The sequence below is a fragment of the Homalodisca vitripennis genome, chromosome 3 (genome assembly GCF_021130785.1).
Source record: "Homalodisca vitripennis isolate AUS2020 chromosome 3, UT_GWSS_2.1, whole genome shotgun sequence".
Classification (NCBI taxonomy): Eukaryota; Metazoa; Arthropoda; class Insecta; order Hemiptera; family Cicadellidae; genus Homalodisca; species Homalodisca vitripennis.
Genome location: NC_060209.1, coordinates 16539755 through 16567744, shown reverse-complemented (window position 1 = coordinate 16567744; position 27990 = coordinate 16539755). Strand labels below are relative to the sequence as shown.

Below are 27990 nucleotides of genomic sequence, written 5' to 3'. Positions count from 1 at the left end.
TTACAACACACTCTAAAGCAGTTTTTCCAACTTAAACTAATTCTGGATTAGTACAAACTGGAGATCAGCCGGTATCAAACTTCTGTTGAGTCAGGACAATTTACCAATATTTCAACAAGAATCAACTCCTAATCAATTTTGGTATATAATTGAACTTTAAAGTTTAAAGATAATTTTAAGGCGCTGTATTTCGAAGCCCCTGGTAATTTTTACGAGTACCCATGAAATAAATCGGATTTTTTCTTCAACATCCAATAACATTTTATATAATGGCTCCAATGATTAGAGTAACACTTGAAATAGCCTTTTTAGTGAAAACATTTACTATGTAATATAATGATACTCACACAGGCACATACGGCGCACACATACTTTTTTTGATCTATCGCGATGTGCTTTTATAATATTTATAATTATTTAAATTCCCTATACTGAAATGCATGCCTACTTTGTGGACAATCCAGCTTGCTGTGTTTGCTTTTATCCTCGGTATTAGTTCTTCAAAGTTATGAATATCTGTAAACCTGATAAGGTACAATGTATGCCCTTGCTTTTCAATTTAGGTTTGCTATATTATCCATTTTCTTGGTTCAGTTTAGGCATTGCATACATTTTTATGTACCCAATTATATCATCTCTTCAGTGCAAAACGAACCTAATGGGTCGTATTCATTAAAACGAAGGATATCATTCAAAGCATAAGGTAGAAGTATAGGGTTATGATTTTAAGTAAAAGGTAGAAGAGTAAAAGCATTTCCTTTTTTCTGTATTCATGTGATTACCTTATACTTGCGAGGACACACTCGTAGTGTGAGTAAAAGGTTAGCCAGTCTGAGACTTAAGCGACATGCAATTTCAGTTTATAAAAAATTGGCCAAAAGTTATTTGAGTTCAACAATTTGTTAAAATATTTAAATATATAACAACTATACTTCGATAAAATTGTGTGGTATGGTTCAAAAAATTAAAACACATGTTTTTACGTATTTCATTTATACTTTTTTCAAAATTCATGATTAAAATTGTTAAAATTGATAGAATTTGAGTACACAATACTCAAGTTTATTCTGATTTATTGTCCTTGACGGCGAAAAGATACTTCATCATTATCGTTAATTTCAAGGTTTTCCTCATCTTCTGGTGCATCTTCAGTTGGTTCGAAATCAGGATCGCACAAAGTTTTTACACAACGTTATGGAGCACAAAGTAAGGCAACAATTATGTTTGGTACATTTTCCTATTTTACGTGACAAACATATTGCAAGATAGGGAACCGGCATTTTAGTTGGCTATAACATTGTTGAATTATTACTTTTTATTTTCAAAAACTTGTTATAATTTACCTCTGCACCAGCAGCAGGATTTCTACATGGAGTCATGAGGCATTGTTCTAACCCATATCCGTCAACACCTAGTAGCACAACATTACTTCTATTTCTCAGTTGTAATGACTGAGTGAATTTTTCCTTTTCCTGGAGTCATTCACACATCCAGGCCAACTAATGTCAGCACTAGTGAACATTCTCTCACTTCACAAGTGGCTTGAACATTCAAAGAAGGTTCACCTTTTTGGTTAATGAATTCATCACCGTGGAGTTTTGGTTTTAGTATTCTTTACTTTTTCAAAACTGCTTTACCTCTATTATTTCAGGGTTGGTAGTTTATCCATTCATTTGATTGTGCAATTATTGTTGTCAACTACTGCAATAACATTTTGAGACACCGTAGCTTGGCTTACACCCAGTTCTTGACCGATACCTTTTTGATAGCCAGGACCACAGAGATAACGTAAGCACACCTTCATTTTATGAACAGAGGATAAAGCACCACCCCGAGTTTCTTCACTTGTATCTAAAAACCTGTCCGCAAGCCATTTTTACGTATTCTTCTACAAAACGGTATAACATTTTGAAATCTCGAACAAGTGTAATGTTTCATATCCTACATATTCACAACATCTGCGTTTGGTCTGAACATCGCGGAAACAACTGTTCAAAATAGAGGTGTTTGCCACTGACCAACCTCAGTTTTCCTAAAGAATATGCTTTTTAGTTGAAATAATGAGGAAAGTTTATGAATATCCATTTACTTTTTTAACAGCAGAAGGATATGATTCTACTCTACAAGTATACGGTTCTGCTTGAAATTATTATGAATAGAAACAGAAGGATATCCTTGAAATTATGCAAATATAATTATATGCTTTTCCTTATCAATACGGCCCAATGTCCCCTAAATGGTTTACTGCTGTAAAATTACACTTTGCCTGGTGCATTGCTTTGTGATTTCATTTGAAATGCTAACAGGATCACTTCACTTGTTTGTTTTCTCGCCCCTCTGTTTTTGTTCTTTCATGAATTGTAAATATGGGCAATCTACAATGTCAATGGAAAATAAAAAAAACTAAATAAGTTGAATTCGTGACTGCTGCGATCTATCATAAAAGTCAAGCATTACTATCATAACTATTTACAGCATACTTCAACAGATTGTATTTTATTCATGGAAATAAATAATTCTGGAATAAGTATGTTATTATGAGTAGTATTTCTGGATAGAAATGTATCTATGTATTATTCTGATACCCAAGCAATATCCATCCCAAATTTCGTTCACTAGATTTTGTGTAATTAACTATTAAAAAAATCTAAACACCCAAACACATAAATATTGTTTGTGTGAGCCATGATCCAGATGGAAAGAAATCAGAGTACTACAATTACACAATCTAGAAGTAGAACACATTTTGTAATCAGTATCTACTAGTCAGTATTAATTGACAACGTTCTTACTTAAAAACACATTTGCTTTTAGTTAATTTTTATCGTTTATAATATTTTATTATAATTTTTTATAGTTTTCAGTGCCAAATATTTTTTAAATATTCAAAACCTGGAGCTCCCTTGTCTTGTGGGGAGTAAATCAGGAGAACGGTACCATTCACAAGAAAAACAATGGCCCCACATTTGATTCTAGCCAAGGACCCCTAATTTTAATGATGCCATACCACCCCTTAATGTAGTCACTAGGTTTTAACGTAGATTACTCATGTTTTAAAGCTTGCAAGATTTCAGTAAAAGGTAGTCTGATTTAACAATAGTACCTGTTTTCGTTTGACATGACTTTGGACCTATAACTCTTTCTCAACACGTAGACTACTCGTATTTCATCCGCAGGTATAGAATCATGCGCCAGAAGAGTCATACAAAAGAGGCAGAAAGGAGCAGAATATTTAATACTCTCTGACAGTCAGGCTGCACTAAAAGCACTTGACGGCTGTTCATTGTGCCTCGAAAGCAGTATGGGAATGTAAGAATGTCCTAGTGGAAGTGGAAAAGAAGAACAGAGTTACACTCGGTTGGGTGCCGGGCTGTGAGAGCATTCATGGAAACGAAAAAGCAGATACCCTTGCCAAAATAGGTACAGAATCTCTTATGATAGGGCCTGAGCCAGGCTGTGAGATAGCTTTCTCCGACAGCAAAGCTTTCGTAAAAGATTGGGAAAAAAGGATTAGACCCTTAAACTGGAGTAGGGTCTCAGGACCAAAACAATCTAAAATGTTTATGTGCTAAAGGGTAGGCAGCTCTCTTAGAACAAAGTAAGGAGGATACAAGATAGATATTAAGAACGTTGATAGGACATGGCCCCCTTAGAAAACATCTTATGAAGGTGGATCTAAGTCAGACTGATCAACGCAGACTCTGGAGGGAAGCAGAAGAATCAGTGGGAACACTTATGGCTAAAGTGATCAAAAAGTAAGGAAAAATTTCTATGGCCGTATCTTCCCAGCCCCATCAGGACATCAGAGAACAGGAGCCCTTAAATTTGATTGGCTTCTGTAAAAGTCTCAGACTCTGAGGGCACAAACAGAAGTAAGGGGGAGGTGCAAAGTTTTTTTACAACTATGTGCTGAGGTAACCGTCTCTTTCCCTCGAGAATGAAAAAAAAGGTGAGTATTGAATTGGGTTTCCTCAGGCAATCCGCAACAGCATATTTACAGAAGCTGAAGGAATCAAAAATGGAGGGACTGGGCATTACAGTCAAACCTCAATATAACAAATTCCTCGATATAACGAATTTTTTTTAAATCCCCTAGAAGTCTCCATAAGAATCAATACAAATTTCACCTCTACATAACGAATAAAGCATACTCACAACCTCGATATAACGAATTTTTTCGATTTTTTAATGAACCGTTAACAATTCGTTATTTTTAGTTTAGTAATACTGTGCAGTACGAGTACTGTATTTTATTTTACTAAATTTTTTACTATCTGTAGCGTAAGATTTTTAAGTTTTGTTCAGGTCATGTTTGCTTTTCAACTTTCTTTTAATGTGTTTTCAAAGTACATCGCTACTGTATTACAGTTTTTTTGTTTTACATACTATATTCTTAACTGAAACAATAAAGTAAAAATAAAGTTTCATTGTTCCAAATTAAATGCATTTTTATTTCGTTTTACTCACTATTTAAATACAGTACAGCATATGATTCCACAATGTTTTAAACGACTGATGGTCTGTGAACCTCGATGCAACGAAATTGTACCTAACCTAACCTCAATATAATGAACCTCATTATAACAAAATACTCGATATAACAAATTTTCTGTCCGGTTCCTTGAGGTTCGTTATATTGAGGTTTGACTATCATGATTCCATAAACCATTCGCTCCATGAGTAGAATTCAAGAAAACAAGCGAGCGCAGTGAGTCTGTGATTATAGCAAGTGGAATCAAAGCAATACACGAAACACTAAATACAATTTTTATAACATAAAATTGTCGAGGGGACATCGCATCCATTTCTCACTGACAGGGTATAAGATAGTGCTTAGGTATATAAATACTGATATAATTTCTAGACTGGACCGAGGAAATAGTATGATATAGTGAACACAGATTGGGAAGCAAAAACAAGCATACTTTACTGCATCATGTATCATCTTTATATATGGATGACAACTGTCATAATATAAGTGTTATTGATGTTGGTTTTAATTTTTTTTTAATTTTTATTAAAAATATCTACATCCATACCATTTAGAACATTTTACCATTTTACTGTTTTGAATCCAACCTCATTGCTAAATTATATTGGTCTATATATATTTATTTATGTACATTTTTATTTATTTACTTTTGTAAATTTTGTTTGCTGTTATTTTTATTATACCTTTTTGAAAAGGCAAAGCCGAAATATTAAAGGAAACTTATATCAAGAAGTCTAATAATTGTTGTAATAGAGCAATTCTGCGTTGATATAAATTTCCTTTAATATTTCGGCTTTGCCGTTTTCAAAAAGGTATAATAAAAAATAACAGCAAACAAAATTTACAAAAGTAAATAAATAAAAACGTACATAAATAAATAAACAGGAATTTTTGAACATGTGATTAACACCAAAGAGAAATATCATGAACAGAGAAAGAATTTAGAAAAAATAATACATAATAAAAACAATTTATCATTTCATCTTTTATTCAGACCAAAGGGTACTTTTGATTTTAATATTAACTGATGTGCCTGTTCTAAATTTTCTAAGTAAATTTTGTTTCCATCATATATATATATATATATATATATATATATATATATATATATATATATAGTCTCTGGTCCTCTTAATCATGAGCACTGAGAAATGGGTACATGATGCGTGATATCTTAATACTATCATAGGACCCTATCGTATAACATCAAGTGTTTTCACTAAGAAGAAAGCCGTGAACTTTGACTTTAGAGTCCCTTTAAATTGGTCTAAATAGTTGAAGTGTTATTGAAACCGTGGAAGCTATTCAATCAAATACACGGAATGTTGCATAGAAATTGTGGGTGAAGCCGCAGGTATGTGCTAGTAATACATTTAAATAAAGTATGACTATGACTTGTGCTTTGATGTTTATGTCAAGCGTGTAGTGAACCGACATACGGTTGAATCTTGTGGTTAAGTATTGAATTTTATCGACGACCTAACCATATACAAACGTTGCAGATAAAACAAGAAAATATTACTCTGTTTTTCCAAATTGTAACTTTCAAAATATTAATAATCATTGCAGGTAATACAGTGGAAATATAAGTAAACAAACTAGCAAAACTTCTTCACAGGATATATATTTATTGTGTCTACACTTTATTGGACTGCAATCATTTTGTAGGATGTTATATGATTTCAATGTAATGATTAGTTGTAAAGATAACAGCTTATGATATTTATGGACACTGGATTCTTTGTTTTCTGATGGTAGTAACAGTGTTGATATTGAATTTTCTCAAGATAAAAGAATTATAAGAAAAGTGATTCTGATTCCCATAGATAAAGAAATAAGAATGTTATCTTTATCACTTTCTTTATAACTTTATAAGGATTAACAATAAAAATACATTTTCTATATACTGATAAGAATTTTATACAATACGGAATTATGGATAATCATACTATAAGCAAATGATTTTTCATCACCTATGCTTTTTTTCAGTTTACCTTCAGCTTTCAGAAAAATCTTCTCCCAAAAATCTATCTTTTACTATACTTTTCTACAACTGAACCATTTTCTCTGTCTTTCCAAGCGAAGGTGGAACAGCATTTACCAAGGGCTACATGGTCAAGAGAGAGATTGATCCCTAATATGCGAACTCTGGATACTTGGTGACCTCCAATAGCCTTCCCCAAGAAGAGCGGGCCACTGTTTGGGGTGACCTTTAGATCTCCGCTACTCGTGTGAAGACAATGAGTACAAATGAATCAACAAAACACCAAACCAAACCAGAGAACACTGGCAACTCTCAAAAAGTGGACAAAAGTCCACAAAAAAAAGAGGGATTAGAAATGGAAACACTCTTCCTGAAGAACGACGTTAAGAAAATCTTATGAAGGTGGGTCTAAGTCAGACTGATGAATGAAGACTCTGCAGGGAAACAGAAGAATCAGCAGAACACATATGGCTAAACCGTCCTGCCATATCTAAAAATAGGACAAAATTCGTAGGGGTATATCTACTCAAGGACATCAAAAAACTGGAGCCCTCAAATTTGATTGGCTTCTGTATAAGTCTCAGATTCTGAGGGTACAAACATAAGTAAGGGAGGCGCAAAGGACCTTCTAGGACTAAGTGTGGACGCAACCGTCTCCTTCCCTCAAGAATAAAAAATTTTTAAAAGTAAGGAAATATAAAACTAGATGTTGCAACATGACTTAATCCTGTAGCAAGCAATAATAGGTTTCCTAACCTACCTAAACTAGATCTACCTGGGGGCCAGGAGCCTGGGCAATGTAAGGGATCATCGGTCAATCCACAAGTATTTAGATAATTTAACAATTATTATTTAAAGTAAATTAACATGATCACAATGACGGCTTATTTCCCGACTCTTTTGTTTGCTGTTGAATTTTTCAACAACAAAGCACAAAACCGTTATAATTTTTTTTACTTTAAACATCTAAGTATAACGAGATATGAATATAGCCTTCGCAATTTTGCACCAAAAAGTGTATTTCAATATGTTTTTTCAATGTTTTTTCCGTATACCCTAAAGTGATATCTAAAAAATTTATTTACCTTAAAAATGAAGCAATCATATTTATTTAAGAGCAGGATCACATTTAAGAAACCACCAAGACAGGCAAATAATATAAACGCAATAAAGAAAAGCATAGTAACGTGTACCCCATCAGGCTAACCTAATCTAAATACCTAATTGTCAGACCGTCCAACCCGAAAGGCCGACCAACCTAAGTAAAAGCCAACTAGCCTGGAAAAAGTTAACAAAAAATAAAGAAGTTATGACATAAAATACGAAAATTATGGTGGTTGTATCAATGGTAGGCCAGTAGGATAAAATTCAATGTAGAAATGAAAGTATACTAGCCTACTTATATACATAATGGAAGAAAAATGTATTGTGCCAACTGAAAATACCCGAAAAATCTGGCAGAGTCAAACAATTACTGCAACAGGTGAGTTTTATAGCACTCAAAAAGTGTCCATGTTGGAATTTTACATAATTTAGACCTGCATGATTAAAAAAAACTAACTGAAACAAAACACTTAAGGAATGTCAAACCTACTACAGTTATCAACAACAATAAAATAACTCACGTGAGCAACGATGATTCTAGTGAAAATACACATTGCTAAATTCATCTGTTAGTAGTCTAGCGACAGCATTTGAGAAAAATAAACAACATAGGAATAAATGAATAGTAGTTCTTCTAGTTTATCTATATATATATATATATATATATATATATATATATATATATATATATATATATATATATATGCGTTATATTATATATATATATATATATAAATGAATGTTTGTGTGTTTATCCTATATAGACTCGGAAACTATTTTACCGATCATTATTAAATGCATATCCATCAATGCAACTCAGCACCAGGCGGCGCTGCAAAACTTAAAAGTTATCAAAGCGCCTGCGCATTATAAACTGCAATCACGTGACAGTTACGTATTTTAAATAGCCAAACATTATTTGAAGGCACTAGGTTTTGACGTACGTTTGCCTTTAAACAAATAGATTTTCTTGATCGTGGTAACAAGGTAAACTCTACATCGGCGTTGAAAATATAATTTACTTGAACCAGAAGTGCTGATACACGGGCAAAGCTTACGATAAGCGTGCGAAGCCGCGGGAAACAGCTAGTTACTATATAAAATACATCGTTTAATATCATCATTTATGGATGCTTCGTCGTCAAATGATGACCAAACCTCATGCACTGCAATGTCAGCACACTATTAAGCTCACGAGGTTAGCACTTAAGAGGGTTAATATTGCTATCCATAACCCTTTTTAAGTACTTCCACTAAAAAAATACAACCAAAAATGTAAAGTGGAATTTTAAAACATTTACCATATTGTTTTAGGTAACATGGTCAAAATAAATATTACCCAAACTAAGAATAAACCGTAAAAATATGGGCTGCAGTATAGTAAGCGAATCAGAATCAAAATTATAGGTTATAAAAATCTAAACTATTGAATACAAAAATATTCTATAATTGTATTATAGGACTACAGCATAATAAGCGGCCACCAACACAATCGGATGATTATTGATTTTAAATATCAATACTATCAAATATTACATTTCACATATAGATACTCATATATTATCATTGCCAGCTTTATTTTATTTAGACTAGTGACATCATTACCAGCTGGGTAATTCTAAGCAATATATGGGTCAACCTCGATTTTTCTCATATTACAATATAATGTTCCAATAGTCAATTAGAAAAGGAAATGACTAGAATTTCTTGCCGGAAAGCAGTTATAGGGAGCAGGCAACAGCCAGACGGTCATATATTGCTTAGAGTTACCTATTAGTGATCAGGGGCACTGACGTGATCTGGGCTTCAAATTTTGAACTACTCGAGTTAATTTTCTTTCCAAAAGAGCAAGCAGCGCGAAGCGCTGCGCAGCGGGCAGGCATCGTGCGTGATCCTTTTTTTTATTAAAAATTTCTGATAAATTGTTATTACATATCACAATATAATGTAGGTAATGTATGTAAAACAATCTTAAACACATAATTACATGCTGGAAAGCAAAGTAAACCAATATAATCCGCCCAATACAAAATCTCCGTAAAAATCTGGTAAAGGAATCTGTGTCATTCCTTTGGCCTGAATCAATTCAGTATATACGAAGATCACGCACGATGCTTGCCCGCAGCGCAGCGCTTCGCGCTGCTTGCTCTTTTAGAAAAAAAATTAACTCGAGTAGTTCTAAATTTGAAGCCCAGATCACGTCAGTGCCCCTGATCACTAATAGATAATTCTCGCGGTTGCCTGCTCCCTATAACTGCTTTCCAGCAAGAAATTCTAGTCATTTCCTTTTCTAATTGACTATTGGAACATTATATTGTAATATGAGTTGCCTGCTCCCTATAACTGCTTTCCCGGCAAGAAATTCTAGTCATTTCCTTTTCTAATTGACTATTAAAACATTATATTGTAATATGAGAAAAATCGAGGTTGACCCATATATTGCTTAGAATTACCACCAGCTGTTGTTATTTCAATTATGTACGAGAAGGTTAGTAATGGTTACATGAGCAATCACAAAGAATATTCAAATATTGGCTCAAAATGTTTTTATAAACACTGAGCAATGTTTTAAATGGCTGTAAGAAAAGGAGCTAGGTCCTTAAATTTGAAGTATCCTGTTTGTAGTGAGGAGATGAAAACTAGAATCAAAGGTGGAAATCAAATAGTGTTTCACTACAAGTAAAGTCAGAACAAACATGAAATTGTAAAAAAACGCACAAGGGAAGACTGTTTTTGAACATTCTAAATTTGGTATTATGAATATACCAAAAATCATTTACTACTTTAGTTGAAATGAAACAAACTATAATATTTTAATTAATTAATGTAGTTTTACGGCATCAGTACCGTATTATTTATTTATTTACCGTTGAAATAAATAAATAAATAAATAAGTACCTGCAGAAATATTATTTAAAATTGGTTAAAGTAGTTGTTAGTACTATGCTGATCAAACAGACTTTAAATAAAGTTTAGTTAAATTTTATGTAATCTGAAACAAATACATTTTGTAGCCTATATATAAAAGTATAATTTCTCTACATTAACATTTTTAAAGCCTAAACCGTAATTCAGCTTGACATATCGTTCAAAATGCATTCAAAGTAAAAACATTTTTAGAAATAAATACAAAATTTAAATCATGTGTTTCGTTATTGACTAATGGCGGAAAGAACAGTGACGTACAGTGTCTTTTTAGTTTCACAAGCATTCATGTTTATCCTTGAAAATACACACAAGGTAAGTATATAAATGTTATTGTTTTGTTGTACTTACATATTATATTTTAATTTGTAAATTGGGCCTACAGTATATTAATATTTATAAATTAATTTCTAAGATTGAAAACTAGGCTAGCCAAACCATATTATTCTTTGAAATATCTGTTACGTTATTTGGTCTGACATTTTGCTTTCAGTCCTTTGGATAGTCATGAATATCGATGATTCCATATCATTCGATTGTGTTGGTGGCTGGCTGCTTAAAATTATTACTTTTTTTAGATATAAAAGTAATTGAACTATACTGTAATTTGAAATACCTTAAAACTAATTTAGTTTGACATTTAGACTTTGGTAGTTTTTATAATAATAATAAATATCAATGATTGGATTGAAGTGGGGTGGCCACTCATTATACTGCAGCCAAAATATGTTCCACTGACAACCAACTTAAACATGTTTTACAAAGTCATTGCACTGGAAATTGTTTCCAGTCATAATATGTATAGCAAGTTATAAGTATTATGAATTTGGCAATATTAGGCCTATTCATGATTACTAACTATTATACATGCATTGATAAAACATAACCAAATATATGTGAGTAAATGTTTACTTTGCAGTTTCGTGATTTGTTAAAAACTAGGCTACTGAGTATTGAGCACATCTAGCTTATTCAACATTAAACACGATTATTTTGAGAGAGAAATCTTTTAAAATATCTTAGGGTTAAACTAGTGTTAATTAATTATACTATTAGTAAAAAATTAACAACTTACTAGAGGGTCCAAAATGTTCATTTCAATTCCTAGTTCTTTATCTTAACGTAACAGGTTTTCACCAGTGTCTATCACTTACAAATTAACTGAGATTCAAAACAAAGGGTACGGTCCAATAAGCGGACCCGGTTTTTTATATCGAAATTGGCAAACGATATTACTTAATCATAACCATCGATATAATCAATCGATACTGATGAATTATTTTTAACAACTTAAATAATCTATATGAACAGCTGTAAACACTTTCAAATAATACAATTAAGGTAATATTTTAAATTTCACGTAACATTGTGTATTAAAATGGCCGTCAATCTTAGGAAGCTTCACGAAATTGCTTTAAAAGACGATAAAATATGTTTTTTATGGCTTCAGGATGTTGGGTTAGTACCTAAGAATCCATTATGTGATATTTGTGGAAAGGTAACAAATGTAACTGTCAGAGGAGCTAACATGGTCGTCTTCAGATGCAAAAAAAGAAGGTAATGGTGGACACAACTTTAGTAAAAACGTTTTCGTTCTGTTTCATTTAGTTAAAGTTATGAGTTATGGTTATGTTCATTTATTATTTGTTATCATTAAATTCACATTTTAATTTAAACATATGATTGTTATTACTTTTATATCGATTGATAGTCTATGATTCGATATGCGAATATTAGGTATCGATGATTATATTCTTCGATATAAAAAACCGGGTCCGCTTATTGGACCGTACCCAAAACAAAAATTAAATCACCATTATCACTTGTTTACTTCAAAAAATATGCCTCAAGATTGACCATCAACAAAGATAAGGTTGTTCTGCAATCAGTTCCGGCTGAGGAAAAAATGATCACGGCAGCTGGCCTAAATATCCCGTTTATTCCCGATACTATAAAATAAAAATCCCTTGTAATCAGTAGATCAACGGTACTTTTTTCCAAAATTATACAAATGATAATAATGTTTACTTTAAGGGAGTTAAATAAAAACGTTTACCTTATAATGATACATTATTAGGCAATCAAAGAAAAAGCTATAGTTCATTTTTACCCACAGTTTTTTTCTTTTAAGTCAAACAACATAACACTCGTTTTCTTATTCTGAAATAATTATTAATTAAATCAGGTTTATTTCAACTTAAGGCTTGTTAATATATTGTGTATATGTGTATTGGAGATTTTAATAGTTTAATTTTAAGTTGTAATTGAGACAAGTATAAATAAATTAGTCATTGATACGTGCAATTAAAGATGCACATGGTTAAGGTCAGTCGATAAACTATAGGAATACAGCCACTCTCTGTTGGGTAGACAAAATCTTTTTAAAACGTCTTTCTAATATTGAGAATTTACTTTCAGAAATAAATGTTTATATGGGATCTTGACGACGCACCTAAGATATCAACGTTGTATATAGGCCACTGTTAAGCAGCTAGCTCTAAAACTGTGTCAATTATTTCAGTAATACCGGTACTTCTTAGAAATATTCATCACACACATCAACGTAAATAAGTAACGTACATTTAAAATTTAATGGGTAATGCAAACCTAAATATGGTAGCAACTGTGAGTTCTGAATTTCGATCCAGTGACAGTCTTCTACGCAAGATGCGAGAGTTCGTAGCACCAGCACGTATGTTCACGATTCTCGCGAAGGCGTTCTGAGGGTAACATTTTAAAGGCGTGGAGTTCGTATAAAACAAAATATATTTACCCTAATTCCAAACATAAACAAGTTTTTAAAATCTTATCGTAGAGTATTAATATTGCTAGGAACTCTTAAGCTCTCTGAAATTGTTACCATGCATATTTTTTCAAACTATTGTCTTTTAGATTTCATTTTTGTTTTAAAGATTATGATTAATATAACTTTGTTTACATCTCTTTAAATTTGGCGAAATTTAATTCTTTACATTAGCCAGTTTTTTATAAGGATATGTAGAACATAAATGCAATTTTATGTTGGATTTTTAGTTTCTTTCATTCGGTCTAAGATCTGATAGTTTGGTTCTGTATAATAAAAAAAGATTATTTATAATGATGTCATTGTTTAATCTTGTACCTCTTTAGAAATATAATATTTTCTGTCTCCGTGTGAGATAAACCTTTAACCATATTTCTATCATGTATTCATTGTTGCTATGTTTTTGTTTTTTGTAAGCCTCAGTGTTATAAAATAAATAAAAATTTTTCAAATTTTGTTTTACGAGTCCTAAAGATGCACGGAGTTTAATTAACGTTTATATTTGTGTTGCTCTTCTTTACTCCTATTTTTTAACATACCGGTATCCAAAAACGGTAAACACTACTGTAAGAAAGATACGATAGAGAGTAAGTTTGGTTCTCATAATAGTTATCTTTAATTTACTCAAATCCAGCTGATATTATGGGTGAGCTTCCTGTCCTCACGAAATTCCTGCAACTGCCCTTTGTTTCAACTAGTGAAGTTCAGATAACTACAATGAGAATTGTAATGTTAAGTTAGTCTAAGCGGCAGAAACGTTAGAAGCTGAGGAAACCTCTCATAGTATACTTGGACCTAAAAGAACCTTTGTATCAGGAGAAACAGGATAGTTGGGATGAGTAAAGTTGGGGGTATGGATAGCGGGCCTCATGTCGAGATCCTATGATCACCAGTCACGTCACTTTATAAGAAGGTGAGGCTAGCTATGTTCCTCTTCCAATCAAGTGGGCAGGGGATAGTACTCCCTCGTGTCTAGAAAGCTCCACCCACTCCAACTGTCATCCTCCGCAGTAAAGTACCTATACAACCTTTTTATCACAATTTCTGGACATTTGCGGTTAATCATGTGGGCGCTCCCGGACATTCATGGGGTTGCCCAGAGGTAAGTCACACATCGATTTTTCCTATACATATGTGTGGATTCGACTGGAAAGTATAAATCAGCCTGAAGGCAACCCTCTTGGGGAATGTAAACTCCTTATACAGTTAATATCACAATTGTTATATAGGGCACTTACAACGTATGGTATAATCAAATATAAATTGCTATAACTACTAGTATCTTTAGAGATTTATCTTTCTTATATTATTTCTTTGCCTTAATAATTAAAAACAATCATTAACTATCACATGAAAGGACTTTCCAGGTTAATATGTTACAGTACACCGCGCTTCATTAATTTCCTAAACGATCAAACAATTTAAATGGCTATATAAGTAATCTAGTTTTACCATATCTAAGCGTGGTATTGATATAAACCCGATTCTTATTTCTCTAACAATCAAAACAGAGCACTTTATATAATCCTGACATTTACTCATTGATTCTTCTACGTCACCTTTCTGTTCCCAGACATTAACATTAACGAACACAAAGTTATAAGAAATGTATGTTTGAACGTTTTAAACATCTGTTTAACATGTGATATTTAAGTTCATACTGTCAGTTAATATTTGCTTATGTTAAACTAAATTTATTCTTTAGATGAGCGAAACTAATAGATCTTACTGAACAATTATTTGTTGAAGATGATACCAGGAGGAGGAGATGGCTCTTTTCAAAGTCAATCAATCGTTGTGACTGAAGAAAAGGGATTCTTAATCAAAGTAGTCAATATTGAAAATATTGTAAGTAGCCTACTCGAAATATAATATCAGTATCTACCGATTATTAACATGACACCTACATGCCCAAGACAAAGTATTATGGTGGAATATTTTAGGCGAGGAAAATTGATTACATCATTCTCACGTTGTTTATGTTGTTCTCAGTCTGTACTAGAGACGTCTAGAATACCTAATTTAACTAGATGTAAATCAGATCATAGTCAGCGTGAGGATTTGGAGCCGGGTTGTTATCGAGCCAAAACAACTAGACAAATACTCAGTTTTCCTTCCCACTGAACTATTAATGACACTTTCTTACGACCAGTCAAGCTTGCATAGTAACAAGACTATACAGGGCATTTCATTCATTCTACTTATCATTCCTACAAATCTAATCATCACTCGATATACTACATACAATAAAAAAAGAATGAAGGGAATTTGAATAAATTATAACCCGGTGGATGTATAATTAAATGTACGGTCTTATTAGTTTATAAGATACATTGAAAATTGTTAGTATTTATGAATCAATAACCAATGTGAATGAAAGGAATAAAAATATTTCTTGAGGTTTCAGACAAAGTCTGGTAAGCTCATAATAATGATTCAATAGTCTACTTTATGAAGTTCTGGACATTGACAGTCCAATGAAACCGTTTCTTTTTATGCCACCATCGCTCCTCCTTCACAAGTGACCAAGATTCAATATTTACTTTATTTTCAATAAAATGTACACACGTCAAATTAAGTTATAAATTTTAATTAAGCAACAATATTTATAAAAATATTAATATTAAATATTAACAAAAATACTGAGAATCAGTATTCACATAGACAAGCCTGTTTGGTTACAATTAATTATTGGACCCAGTAGGAGCCAGTGAAGAGTTTGGTAATAAACCATAGATAGTATAATTTTACACTCCATCATATGTAATGTTAACAAATTTCATGAGCGAAACATAACGAAATAAATAATGACGTTCGAGCAACTTTCATTAGATGGCACTTTAAGATGGTGCTTTAAGATAAAATTATATATATTTTATTGAAAAAATGAATAAAGAGTAAATGTGCCTTTTTACGGGGGAAATCCACTTGTCGGAATCTCTACTGAGGCTTCGTTTTTGAGATAGGGCTAAAATTTAAAATTGCGTTATAAATAGGCATTTGTTTAGTACATCAAATACTAAATAATACGACTCTCTATATGCAGCTGCCTATAAATAATAGCCTGATAACCAGCGTTAACTTGTTAAGATTTGTTATTTTATGTACTATTTAACCATGCACATTCAGCCTAGGTGTATTGATACGGTGCTGAAATCCCAATTTCATTACCAAATCAAATCCTTACGTTTCCCAAGGTGACTTGGGTCCTTTTAACAGCTCCTTGTCATCGAAAGGGATTAGCCTACGTGAAGAAATAATATGTTTAGTTGAACTCACAAGGGGTTCAAAATAGATCTAGATCATAGGTCTTCATGTTTGAATTCTTTTCTTCTTACCTTCTTTCTATGTTGTTGCACTGCGTCACAAATTTGGTTTTAATTTAGACCAATGAGAGCCTAATGATAAATAAAACAATAAAAGTAACCAATGCCGTTTTAAAATATAGTTGATTATGTTGGTGAGTTAAATACACCTTTTTCTTCAATGCCAATGACCAGTTTATAATTTTAAAATAACAATCGTTTTTATAGATACCTCCGAAAAATATAATAGTCAAAGTGGACTTCAATGGGAACAATGTGGGGACATCTCCAACAGTTTCCTCAGATGATAAAGACGTCCAAATGAACTGGGAAGTGTTATATCAAATTCCTCAACTTACAGAAACTGATATAGACAGTCTAATTGCTCATCCATTATTGTGTAAGTTATTTGTTAATGCTCTGCATACATGTTCGGTAAGTAGGTTATTCACAGTATATGTCTTTCTAGGTTTTATTATCCTGTTTATATATTAAAAATTGAAAGTTTCATGGCTTTTCTAAGTTTCAGTACTGTATGAGGATGTGTTGCCGGCTGAGGAACCAATTATTAAAGGTGAGAAAGGAAAAAAGAAAAGCACGACTAAGAAACTATCTAGCCCAAAAAGCCCTGCGAAAAAGGGAATATTGGCAGGAGAAGATAGTGGGGTAAGCGTTGGAAAGAAGGTAAAGAAGTCAGAGAGCTCGAAAAGTAAAATTTCAAAGAAAACCTTAGACGAGAGTGTAGAGAAATCTAATGAATCATTTTCAACTCTTGGAATGGCCAATCTTGATTTAATTCCATTGATGCAAGGTGCGTTGTTTTCACATTTCTTCCTTCGGAAAGTTTTAATAATATCGTGTTTAAACAAGGTTAAAATATTGGAAAATTGATAAATAAACTTAAACAATTGTAGCACTGTAAACATTTGTAGACTGTAGTAATACAAAATAAAAATTTTGGCATAATACTAAAGAAGGCAAGTGGAATTAAACGTGATCAAACTATTTGTTTCCTTAAATAACCATTTTAGCTATAGCCTACGACTCAAAACCATTTCACCGGCTTAATGTCACAGCCGGATGCCTATAGTGATAATGTTAGCTTTTGGAATATTCCTAAAAAACTTTGACATTTTTGTCAGAGTTAACTACTTGACTATGAACATAGTCTTGTTGCATCATTGACTCAAAAGTGGCTTATTTAAACGCTTTTACCAGAGTGCTAGTTTAAAATTTAAAATATTTTTGTTTTTATTGTATTTCTAAGAATTTAATTGTATAGATAATGTGAGCTCAGAGTGCAATTCTATAGCATATTCACTGTGTAACAATTTTAAACCATTATCTTGTGTAGTTTCATGTACATTGTTCCTTGTGTGTTGGAAAATACAGAAGATTCGAGGACATTGCAAAATACAAAAAATTATTCTATCTCCTTATTTCAAACTATTTCTGCTTTATAATCACTATTTATATTACAGATTCGTTTATAGGTTCATATTGTCGTCTTGCAGCTCTTTCAAAGGCTAAAACACAGTTTTCTACTTTTCAGAAGCAATCTTTACCAAAATATTTTATTGTACCTACTGCTGTCGCTCTTGGTTGAAATTTTATTAGTTGTAAACATAAATTTGAGCCATTTTCATCATTAATATGGACACTAGACTCTAGTGCTCGAACCCTCATAAAGGCTTGAAAATTAATTATTTCTTCTATTTTAGTTTTAGAAAGACTATTTCAAATCTTTTGTTTCTGTGTTCAACGTGAATCACGATTTCTCATGTTTGGGGCGAAGGCTGTGTGTATTATCATCTCAGCTGGTCGATAGTGAAGAAATAGCTCCTATGGCATTTTTCATCTTCCAAAGAAATAATTGACTATCTTTCGATGTTATTTTATAATAATATTACTGCTAGTATTGGAATTACTTTACTTTATCGCTCAGTTCTTTTTCCAAAGCGAGTTCTCCAATTCATCGGTTGTTATTTATCTTGTTTTAAGCTTATCAGGCGTGAATGCGTTTCCTTTCACATACGTGATTTACACAATGGACCTATCTTATTTTACAGTTATCTCCATACTGCTCACCATGGAGTCATTTTGTTGTAGGAAAATCTGAGATAGAAGAACTCGTACTCATTTATCCTCCAGCAGAGGGCAAGGGTAGCCAAGCTATAGCCTGGGCCAATCTACCGAAAATGAAAGTGTCAATTGTTGGACAAGGAAACATAACAGATGCGTTTCAATGCAGCATAGCCAATATATTTTATTTCACCCTGGAATCCCTGCACAACATCACTCCAGAGTTCAGTGAAAACATTGAAGTTGCCACAATATTGCCCCGGCCCGAGGTAGTGCACTTTTATACTAAGAAACTTGAGTAACAAAGTTTTTATATGTAAAACTACCTTTCCGTAGCAGATCGCATTAAAAACTAACTATGTATTTAGAGCTAGAACTAGCTAACTTATTTTAAGTAGTTTGATGAAAAATTACCATTACGAGAATTCACACTTCGATTAGTACAATAATATTTTAGTGATAAATTTGTTGTATAGTTTTAAAATCTTTACATTTAAGAGAATAACCCTTATAGTCAATTGGGAAATCGAAAAGCAATTTTGGGGCAGTTCCATTTTTTGTAAGGTGTTAAAAAATGGGTTCCTCTCGGGCCAAGGAAGAAGGAAGAATGGTATTGATTTTGGGTTCAAAGGGTAAAAGAGCAGTCTGTCCATAATCTGTCCGTCTGTGCAATAATTCTGTATTTTATTTCTTCCATCTCTCTGTCCGTCTGTGCGATAACTATGTTTTTTATTTCTTCCATATCTCTGTCCGTCTTGTACGATAATTCTATTTTATTTCTTCCATCTCTCTGTCCGCTTGTGGGATAACTTCGTATTTTATTTCTGTCAGTATACTCTGTTGTATTTGTTACTTCAATAGTTTTAAACACTAATGTTCCAGTATAATTAAAACAAAATATATACATTTTGCACGGTTTAACAGGAATTTGAAGTAGTAAAGTTTACTAATGGACAAGTTGTTACGGATAACAATACTTTGACTCCTAGAAGAAAGAAGTGGTTTGGACTGAGCGCTTTGGAGGGACAAGCAGCTATGTCACTATACAGGTACAGTTTGACTTTTTTGTTATTCAAGTAAAAGTGTAAAAAGAGTCAACATGGCTCTATTCTGTTGGCGGGCTTCGAATTAGTCCATTGTTGTTGATAATACAGATAAGTAAAGGCAAATAACACGCAAAATAAATAATCATAATTTATTCCTATTGCGTTTCATAGATTTCAAACCTTGCACAGCCAGCTTAATGTTCAGTCTATTAAAAAATGAAAGCTCTGCAATTGTTTACGGACTTTTTTAATTTCAGAGTTAGTACTCTAAGTCCCTTGGTATACAAACGAGGAATTGTAATCATATAAAATAGGAATCCTGGGCAATTTTGTCAAACCAGCCACAAACATAAGCGGTCGAATAAAAATGTCGTTTTTTACGTTATGTACATGAAACATTACTTCAACTAATGGAATATAATGATTTATGCCTTTAGAAAGTGAAAGTTTAGTTATGAAATATAATTTGAAAAAGTGATAGGTATTAACAAAATATTGTTCAAGAAAATTAATTTCTTCATAAATAAAAACATATTGCTCCCTCAATTCATCTTTCATATACATTCTGAAAAATACTTATTCTTATTTTCAGCCATTATATGATGTCTTAAATACTGCTCTGTGCCTATAATCCCCCAAGGAATCATATTAATTAATTATATGTTTCTTGTCCGTTGAAAAAATATCTTAAAGGACAGTGATTACATTTTTTGACTAAAACATAACCCTTCCGAAGACATTGCTCTGATGCTGACTTATTCGTCAACAGCTTACACCAAAAATAAATGTAATACTCTACAAAAGTTGTAAATTTAACACGTCTAATAATAAATAAAACCAAGTTAATATATAAAAATTAATGTAAAAGTATCTGTTAAAACCTTACTCTTCTCACTCTCATATAATACTATAAGTTAGTAATATTTAATATTATTTTTATATCTTGTTAATTATTATCGTATTAATGGGGTGAATATCAGTCAAATCAAGCAATACCACTGCACGTTTTTTTAACACTTTCCTGGAAGTTTCATTTATTGAATTTGTAAACTTAGCCGGTGTTATTCCCATTGCCTTTGTTCACAACTTTAATTATTAGTTGTAAATTAAAAATATTTTATTTATCTGATGTATTTATTTTTCCAAACTTTTAATATGGTTTTGATTTTACCCAAATTTGATGCGTTATTTTTACATGTAATTACAGGGTTTGAGTAGGTATGGTGCAGTGGACGATTCATATGTTTTTAAATTAAGTTTAATTTATTTTAAATTGAAGTATAGCCTTATAACGTCACATGACAGTGATAAATTTGTTTAGATTGTTTAAATCCGATGTAAATTTTGTAGCAATGAAGACAACCTAAGTGATGTACAAAACGCGATGGATTTTCAAGTGTCGCACAAAACTTTACATTCTATTCCGAGGATCCAGTGGAACCAACTGTTGAGAAGTTTCATTAATGAAGAGTCCCAAACAACGTTTAAAAACAAACTGATCAAGTAAGAAAACAAATTATTCCTTGAAAGAGCTTCATTACCTTCTTAATTTGTAGAAACAGTGTACCTTGTTTATTAACGACCTTATTACAAACGAGTTAGTTTTTAGTTTTGCTAGCTTGAGTTAGCAAACTATATTAATTACAAGCGAAATTATTTAATTATATAGGTACCCTCCAAATACCTTTTGCGGTTTTGTTCTTCTTACCAAGGCAAATTAAAAATGTAAGCTAAACATCATTCATAAATACTTAATTTGTCGTTTGTGTGTCTGTATGAGTTTTTAGATTTTATATTTTTTTCTTTCTGATACTCGCTGTTCTGCACGCAATTTTTAAAATAAAAATCCGTAGCCTATTTACTTTGGAACAAGTATCAACAAACAACTGATCAACTCAACTGTGACATGTTTGGCGCTTCCGGTTGTGTAAACGTATCTTTAAAATGGTCGTGCTCGCTTATGCGTAGACGGATTTCGTTGAAAAAGGATACCATTAGAATTGTTATAAAAATTTTTTAAAATAGTTGATGTCATTTAAACTTGTTATAGCTTATGTGTATCAGTTACAATTATGTGTATAGTTTAACAATTTTCAACAGGCGCCATTTTGTTAATATTAAACAAAATAACACAATTATTCTTTTATTTTCTCTTATTCACTCCGGTCTTAGTATTTTTTTTTTTTTTTGTTCTATGGTTGATTTTACCTTTTTTCCCCCGTCAAGAATATATATACACAGCTCTGAGAAGCTTACTTCTGCCAAAAGACAACGAAGATAGATTTCATAACAACCTTTAAATATATAGTAAAAGTTAGACTACTTTGTCTTTTATATCTGCACTGATAGCAGTTACCCGCTACTTACACGCAATTTAGTAGGCGTTGCACGTGTATGACCACTGCTGGTTCGAGTGAAGTGAATTATATTTCCAACGCCAATGTTTACCTTGTTGCCACGATTAAGAAAATATGGCTATTGTAACTAACTTAGTTCTTAGTATGTTTTGTTTCATACTTTATTTTGCCTTGTTTCCCGATCAAGAAAATATATATCACAGATCAGAGAAGCCTACTTCTGTCAAAAGGCTTTAATAACAGACTTTAAATGTATAGTAAATAGTAAAAGTTAGAAAATCATTTTGTCTTTTATATCTAATACTTAATATTTGCCAAACGTGTGGTCAAAAGTACATTTAACAATATCACTATTTAAGTGTGTGTTTCTTTATAAACCAAGCGATTTTTTTTAAATATTTTAGAACATATAGAGCTAGAATTGGTATCTTAGTTAACACTTGATTATATTATATTAATTATGCGAAGAATAACACAGTTTTCTCAATCAACAGATTTCTATGATTTTAGTTCAACATTTTATTTTCAGACACTAAATATATATACAGGGTGTCCCGTAACTACCTGAGAAAGGTATAACATGTTATTGCTCAGGTCAAAACAAACACATTTCTCCATATGAACATGTGACTCTGATACTTAGTTACCCATTTGTCTGTCTGTATGTGTTTTTTATAAAAAAATAATATCTTAAAAACTAATTAGTTAAATTATACCAAATTTGGCTCAAATGTTTATTATAACAAGGCCAGTTACTGAAAAATATAATGAAATTATCTTTAGTATTTTCAAGATTACGCCAATAAAATTTTAAAACTGAATCTTAAGAAGGAACCTGCAATTTTTGTCAAGAATTACAAGAATAACAGTTGTTTAGAGGGGTTTATCACAAATCTAATGACACCAAAATTATTTATCTCGAATAATAAATTAAATTATTTCGAGCAGATGTATTGTGACAACACATGGCCCACATTGAGAGCTGCTATTTATTCAGTTTTTATACTGTTGGCTATTCACTAAAAAAACCTCAATGTGGGCCATGTCTTGTCACAGTAAATCTGCTCTAAATCAGTGGTATACCTTTGTCCAGAGAGTTACTGGACACCGTTAATAAGTATAAATTCTCAGCAATAGTTATGCAAATATCTTACATTGATAAGGAAAATATTATTACAGTGTAAAAGCTTTATATGCCTAATTATCAGATTTTTCAACAACAGATACCGCTGCTGGCCACTTGAAATTATCACTCCAGAATCAACTGAGAAAAGGAAAGATCCTTCAGAATCAAAAAGTAAGGATGGAAGGAAGGAATCTGTGGCGAAAAGCAGAGGTAGAAGTTCAAGATACGGTACAACCAGAAGTGCTAATCATTTTATAGCATTTTTAGACCTGTCTAGGTTACTATATCCTGGAGGTGAGTATTTTTTATTTATTTATTTACGGTACATTTATGTTTTATTCAATTTACTACTGTATAGCATTTATGGTCTGTCTACCCTTAAAGACCAAATCACGTTAAACGTTAGTCGAAACATAATGATGTTCACATTAAATTTTTCTCAACTAGACAGGCAATCATGGTGGTTTGTACTGGTTTTGAACATGTTTTTATTTTAATTGCAAATTTTGAATTAAATGTGGAACAATAGAAAGTTTTATACCAAACGCTGAAGTGTTGTTGCAGTGACCAGTACGAAGGTAGTGACACAGTTGTACACGTTTGTGGAAGGTGCGATGGCACGTGAATTCGGGTCAGAGCACGAAATGTTCCAGCTGTCCCGAGCTCCGTCTGTGGCAAAGGTCGACAAGTCAGTAAAGAGCGGAAATTCCAAGAAGGATCAGAGCAGAGCAACAACGCCCAAAACGCCTAAAAAGGGGAAAGTTTCCATTGCGCCCCAAGTTATCGAAGAGGTAGGATATACATAAGTAATAAATTAAGTCTCTGAAAAGCCTTTATTTTGAGATGCTTTTCCAATTAATTTCTATTCCACTGCTGGACAAAAATTGTGGGCAGGAAAAAGTACAAAAACTCAGTGTTGCTCCCAAGCAATATAGCTTCAAATTTATGACACAAAATTAGCACTTTCATTTTTCTTTCATCAATTTTTGGTTGCATAATACCTTTATTAATATAGTGTTTATATAGTACAGTATGTACCATACATGTAGGTTGTACATTTTGGAGGCAAAATATTACATTTCGTTTCCAATAGAAGTACTCGTTTTGTAACATTTGACGTCCAGTAATAAAAATACACTTTTGTGTAAAGCCGACGTATGGCTGTGGTTTAAACAAATCAATCAAAATTTGCATGCAGATTTGTTTGTATATTCAGAGATTAGTTACATATTTTTTTAATCTAGATTTGTATGGTTTTTCTCGAACAAAAAAATAATATAACATTTAAAATAGTTTTGAAATAACATAACATATTTATGGTGGGAAGGGTTGATTCAATGTGAATGTTAGGTTTGCTCCAGTTCACCTTTCTCTCAGGCCAGTGTCTGGAATCTTTTTTAGGATCTCTTTAGACGAATACAGTTCCAGGAGTCTGTGACAGAGTTATATTCCAGACGCTCTATTATGAGGAAGGTGAATTGGAGCTAAACCCAACTTTCTCATATTGAAATAAGTTGTAATTTTATTTAATGCTTACGATTAATTCCACATTAGCTACTTTATAAACAGCACAAGCTGCATTTCTCTAAACACTTTTATTTAAAAATTATAAAATATTAAATATTTGAAATCGTGGTAGACTATAATACATAATTTTATAGTTTTAACAAACTTCAGTGTGTAAGTCTAACGTATAATCAACAGACAACTATTTCATTTCTTTACGTTTTTTAATTCAGTAAATTATACCAAGAGAGTTATACAACTTTTTTATAAATAGACTAAAATTCTCTTGTGATTTGTTGGTTAATTTGCACCATTTACAATCATAAACCAGAATACAAATTTTTGTCGACTAAAAATTGACAACATTGGAGAATTAAACTGTTAAAAAGTACCTTATATATGTGAGAAGCGACAAAGTCCATAGCACATCTAATGGATTCTTACACAGACCCCATCGACATGCATGTCTTATGTACGATGAGTGCCTATGTACAAAAGAACTTTCAAGTAAACATTAATTTAACTGGCTTATCAACAAACAAATGGAAACGCAGTTTTTTTTTTTTATGACTTATAACGACGGTAAATGTCCGAAATCCTCCTATCCTTTCAAACCTTCCATCATCAGTAACGAACTTTAAACAAAGAACTGTTTAACTAATGTAAAACTCATTAAAAAATGTTATTGTTAAAAGGAATAAGGCAACAATATGATTTATTTTTATATACATTAATCAATAAACCATTTAAAAGAACCAATTTGGGTATTTTCAAGATTTCTATTGATTCAGCCGATTCAGTTACCAAGGCTCAAGAGGAATTTGATATTTGCAAGAAACAGTACAATATCGAACAATACAATTGGCAAACATTACAATATCATCTTGTAATATATTTCTGGGAAGGTCGTTTGTGTTAATGACAAAAATATTAGACTAAGGTTGGACCTTGAGGAATACCTGTTGTTATTTGTGTTTTAAATTTAAAAGATGTTGAGTTCTGAACAATGATATGATATGATTATATCCCACAAAAGACTAAAACATGTATAACCAGTTCTGTGATATTAGAAATTAAAAACTTTGTTGCAAAAATCTGGTTTAAATTTAGATTGTGTAAAAGCGGACATTGAATAGGTATACTTTTTCAGGAACCTGCTTTACCTCCCGAGCCAGAGCCAGTATTCAATGCTGATGGGGACCCAGTGTTTGTTATGGTCCAAGTTGAGCTCCTGAAACCACTTATTAAGGAACGGACCATCACAGAAATATCAGCCAGGTAAAACTGACAGTGTATTTGAACTTACTAGAAGTTTACCCCTGCACTGGTATTATGAACTGAACTTTCAAACAGTAATTTGATTAGAAAAAGTAAAAAAGAATTATTGTAGTTATTAAAAAACACAAATCCAATAAATTAAAAAACCTTAGGCCAATAAGATTACGTTCTTTTAAAACACAATAGGGAAATTTGAAATAATTCCTCTAGTTTCTTTATTAAATACAGAGAAATTCTGAAATACGGATCAATATGGATCTGCCAAAAAATTGCAGAAAATGTACTTATTGAGGTAAAAAAAGTTGCAGAAATATAGATGATAAACAACGTATTTTTATAGATTTTAATAAGGTCTTTGACTTAGTTAATCACAACACCTTGATAAACCTGAAAATGCAGGTATCATCATCGGTCATGCCTTGGCTGGATCATTAGTTGCTTAATCAGGAAGGAACAACAAGTAAAAATAGGTAATCATCTTAGTATTCTGTTAATAAAAAATAGATATCCACCAGGTATCCATCCATGGCCTCTGCAACACCACTCCTTACTTTTATGAATAATTTATTAAAATTACATTTTAATGGGAAAATTTTTGTATTTGCTGAAAACTGTACAAGTTTATTCTACTCTCTTGCAAATAAAAATGAGGTAGGACTGATGGTGTATGTTTAAAAAAACAAAATTGAAATTTGGTTGTACTAGTTACATAAGCTTTAACATAGAGATTCCAATAAAATTCCAATTGTGTGCCTATTACAAATTACCTACCATTGCAGCTATTACAATGGCGAATGTGTTTGAGTGCTGTCTGTTACAAGTGAATTTAGAACAATTTTTGTTTTTATCAGTCTGTCTGAACAGAACACCTAAATACTGTTTTACTGGACCTTTTTTTGGACAAACTCATATTGCTTCTAATATTATGTACAGTGTTCTAATAATAAATGTAAAAATGTAATTTTAATAGGTGGCTTTAATATTGATGTTTTAAATCATGACTCTCGGTATAAAAATATTTAAAATGTTTTGAAAATATATAATATGACATATAAAGTAAATTCCCCAACTAGGGGTACACTTAAATCAGTAACATCTAAAGATAGTTTTATCACCAATACAGAGAATATGGTACAAATTTAAATTTCAGAGGATTTAATACACAAATATCTGACCATGATCTTTTTCAAATATTTGATATAAATAAGAAAAATACAAATTTAACTAAAAGAAATTGTAGAAAAATGTTCTAAATATAAATCTATGAAATATTTATCAAATTAATCATGTATAAATGATTAGTGACAATAGTGATAAATGATATAGTGGGGGCTGATGTTCTTACTAGTGATGAAAAATAAGCTGTTAGTTCCAATATGTTATGAAAACCTGCTTTAAAAAAACCATAAAAACATTTTATTGTTTCTTTTTGACGATATTGAGGTTATGTCAGTATCTTGTTAGTGTTTGTTATTCTTTGTATGGAGTGTTATACTAAATAAAATGAAAAATAATAGTACTTATTTTATGATATAGTATTGTAAAAAGTAGAGTTCAAAACTCGTGGCAAAATGTTTCTTTCCTTTGCTATTTTTTTAAAGCTGTGCTTTTCTAACGACTTGCACTAGGAAAGTCCTTTTTTCCACTAGGTAGGAAGTATACCAAGCTCTGATTGATAAAAAATAACATTCATTTTTCAGCACATTTCCCTATATGTGTTATTTTAATTCCCCAAAAACTACAATGTAACAAAAAGCTTACAACAATATAAAATGGATTACAGATTAAATTTAATATAACAAAATCTTAACTATAGAAACAACTTATAATTTCCAATGACAGAATTACAAACAAGAATTAATAAAAAAAAGGCAGTAAAACCGATTGATGAACACAAAGAAATAGACTTTTTTTTTAAATACATTAAAATTCTAAGACAATGTCAGGACGACCATTTGAAAAATAATCCAATCTGAAGTTGG

At 31.8% G+C, this 27990-nt stretch overlaps 2 protein-coding genes across 3 annotated transcripts in view; one reads left to right on the top strand and one right to left on the bottom strand.

The window, feature by feature from the left end:
- The window catches only part of LOC124356640 (DNA repair protein XRCC2-like), a 183090-nt gene extending 171407 nt beyond the window's left edge, over positions 1 to 11683 (bottom strand). Inside the window, exon 1 of the mRNA XM_046807764.1 lies at positions 11581 to 11683. The gene's annotated coding sequence lies outside the window, so the exon portion shown is untranslated. The remainder of the gene's footprint in view (positions 1 to 11580) is intronic.
- Positions 11684 to 14986: 3303 nt separating this feature from the next.
- LOC124356638 overlaps positions 14987 to 27990 on the top strand; it is a 36454-nt gene continuing 23450 nt past the window's right edge. For both annotated transcript variants that reach the window (XM_046807760.1, XM_046807759.1), the window contains exons 1-9: positions 14987 to 15156; positions 16842 to 17013; positions 17137 to 17424; positions 18723 to 18964; positions 19620 to 19744; positions 21092 to 21244; positions 23322 to 23518; positions 23789 to 24015; positions 25881 to 26008. In XM_046807760.1, coding sequence (XP_046663716.1) covers positions 15058 to 15156; positions 16842 to 17013; positions 17137 to 17424; positions 18723 to 18964; positions 19620 to 19744; positions 21092 to 21244; positions 23322 to 23518; positions 23789 to 24015; positions 25881 to 26008 — 1631 coding nt within the window. In that variant the 5' untranslated portion in view covers positions 14987 to 15057. The remainder of the gene's footprint in view (positions 15157 to 16841; positions 17014 to 17136; positions 17425 to 18722; positions 18965 to 19619; positions 19745 to 21091; positions 21245 to 23321; positions 23519 to 23788; positions 24016 to 25880; positions 26009 to 27990) is intronic.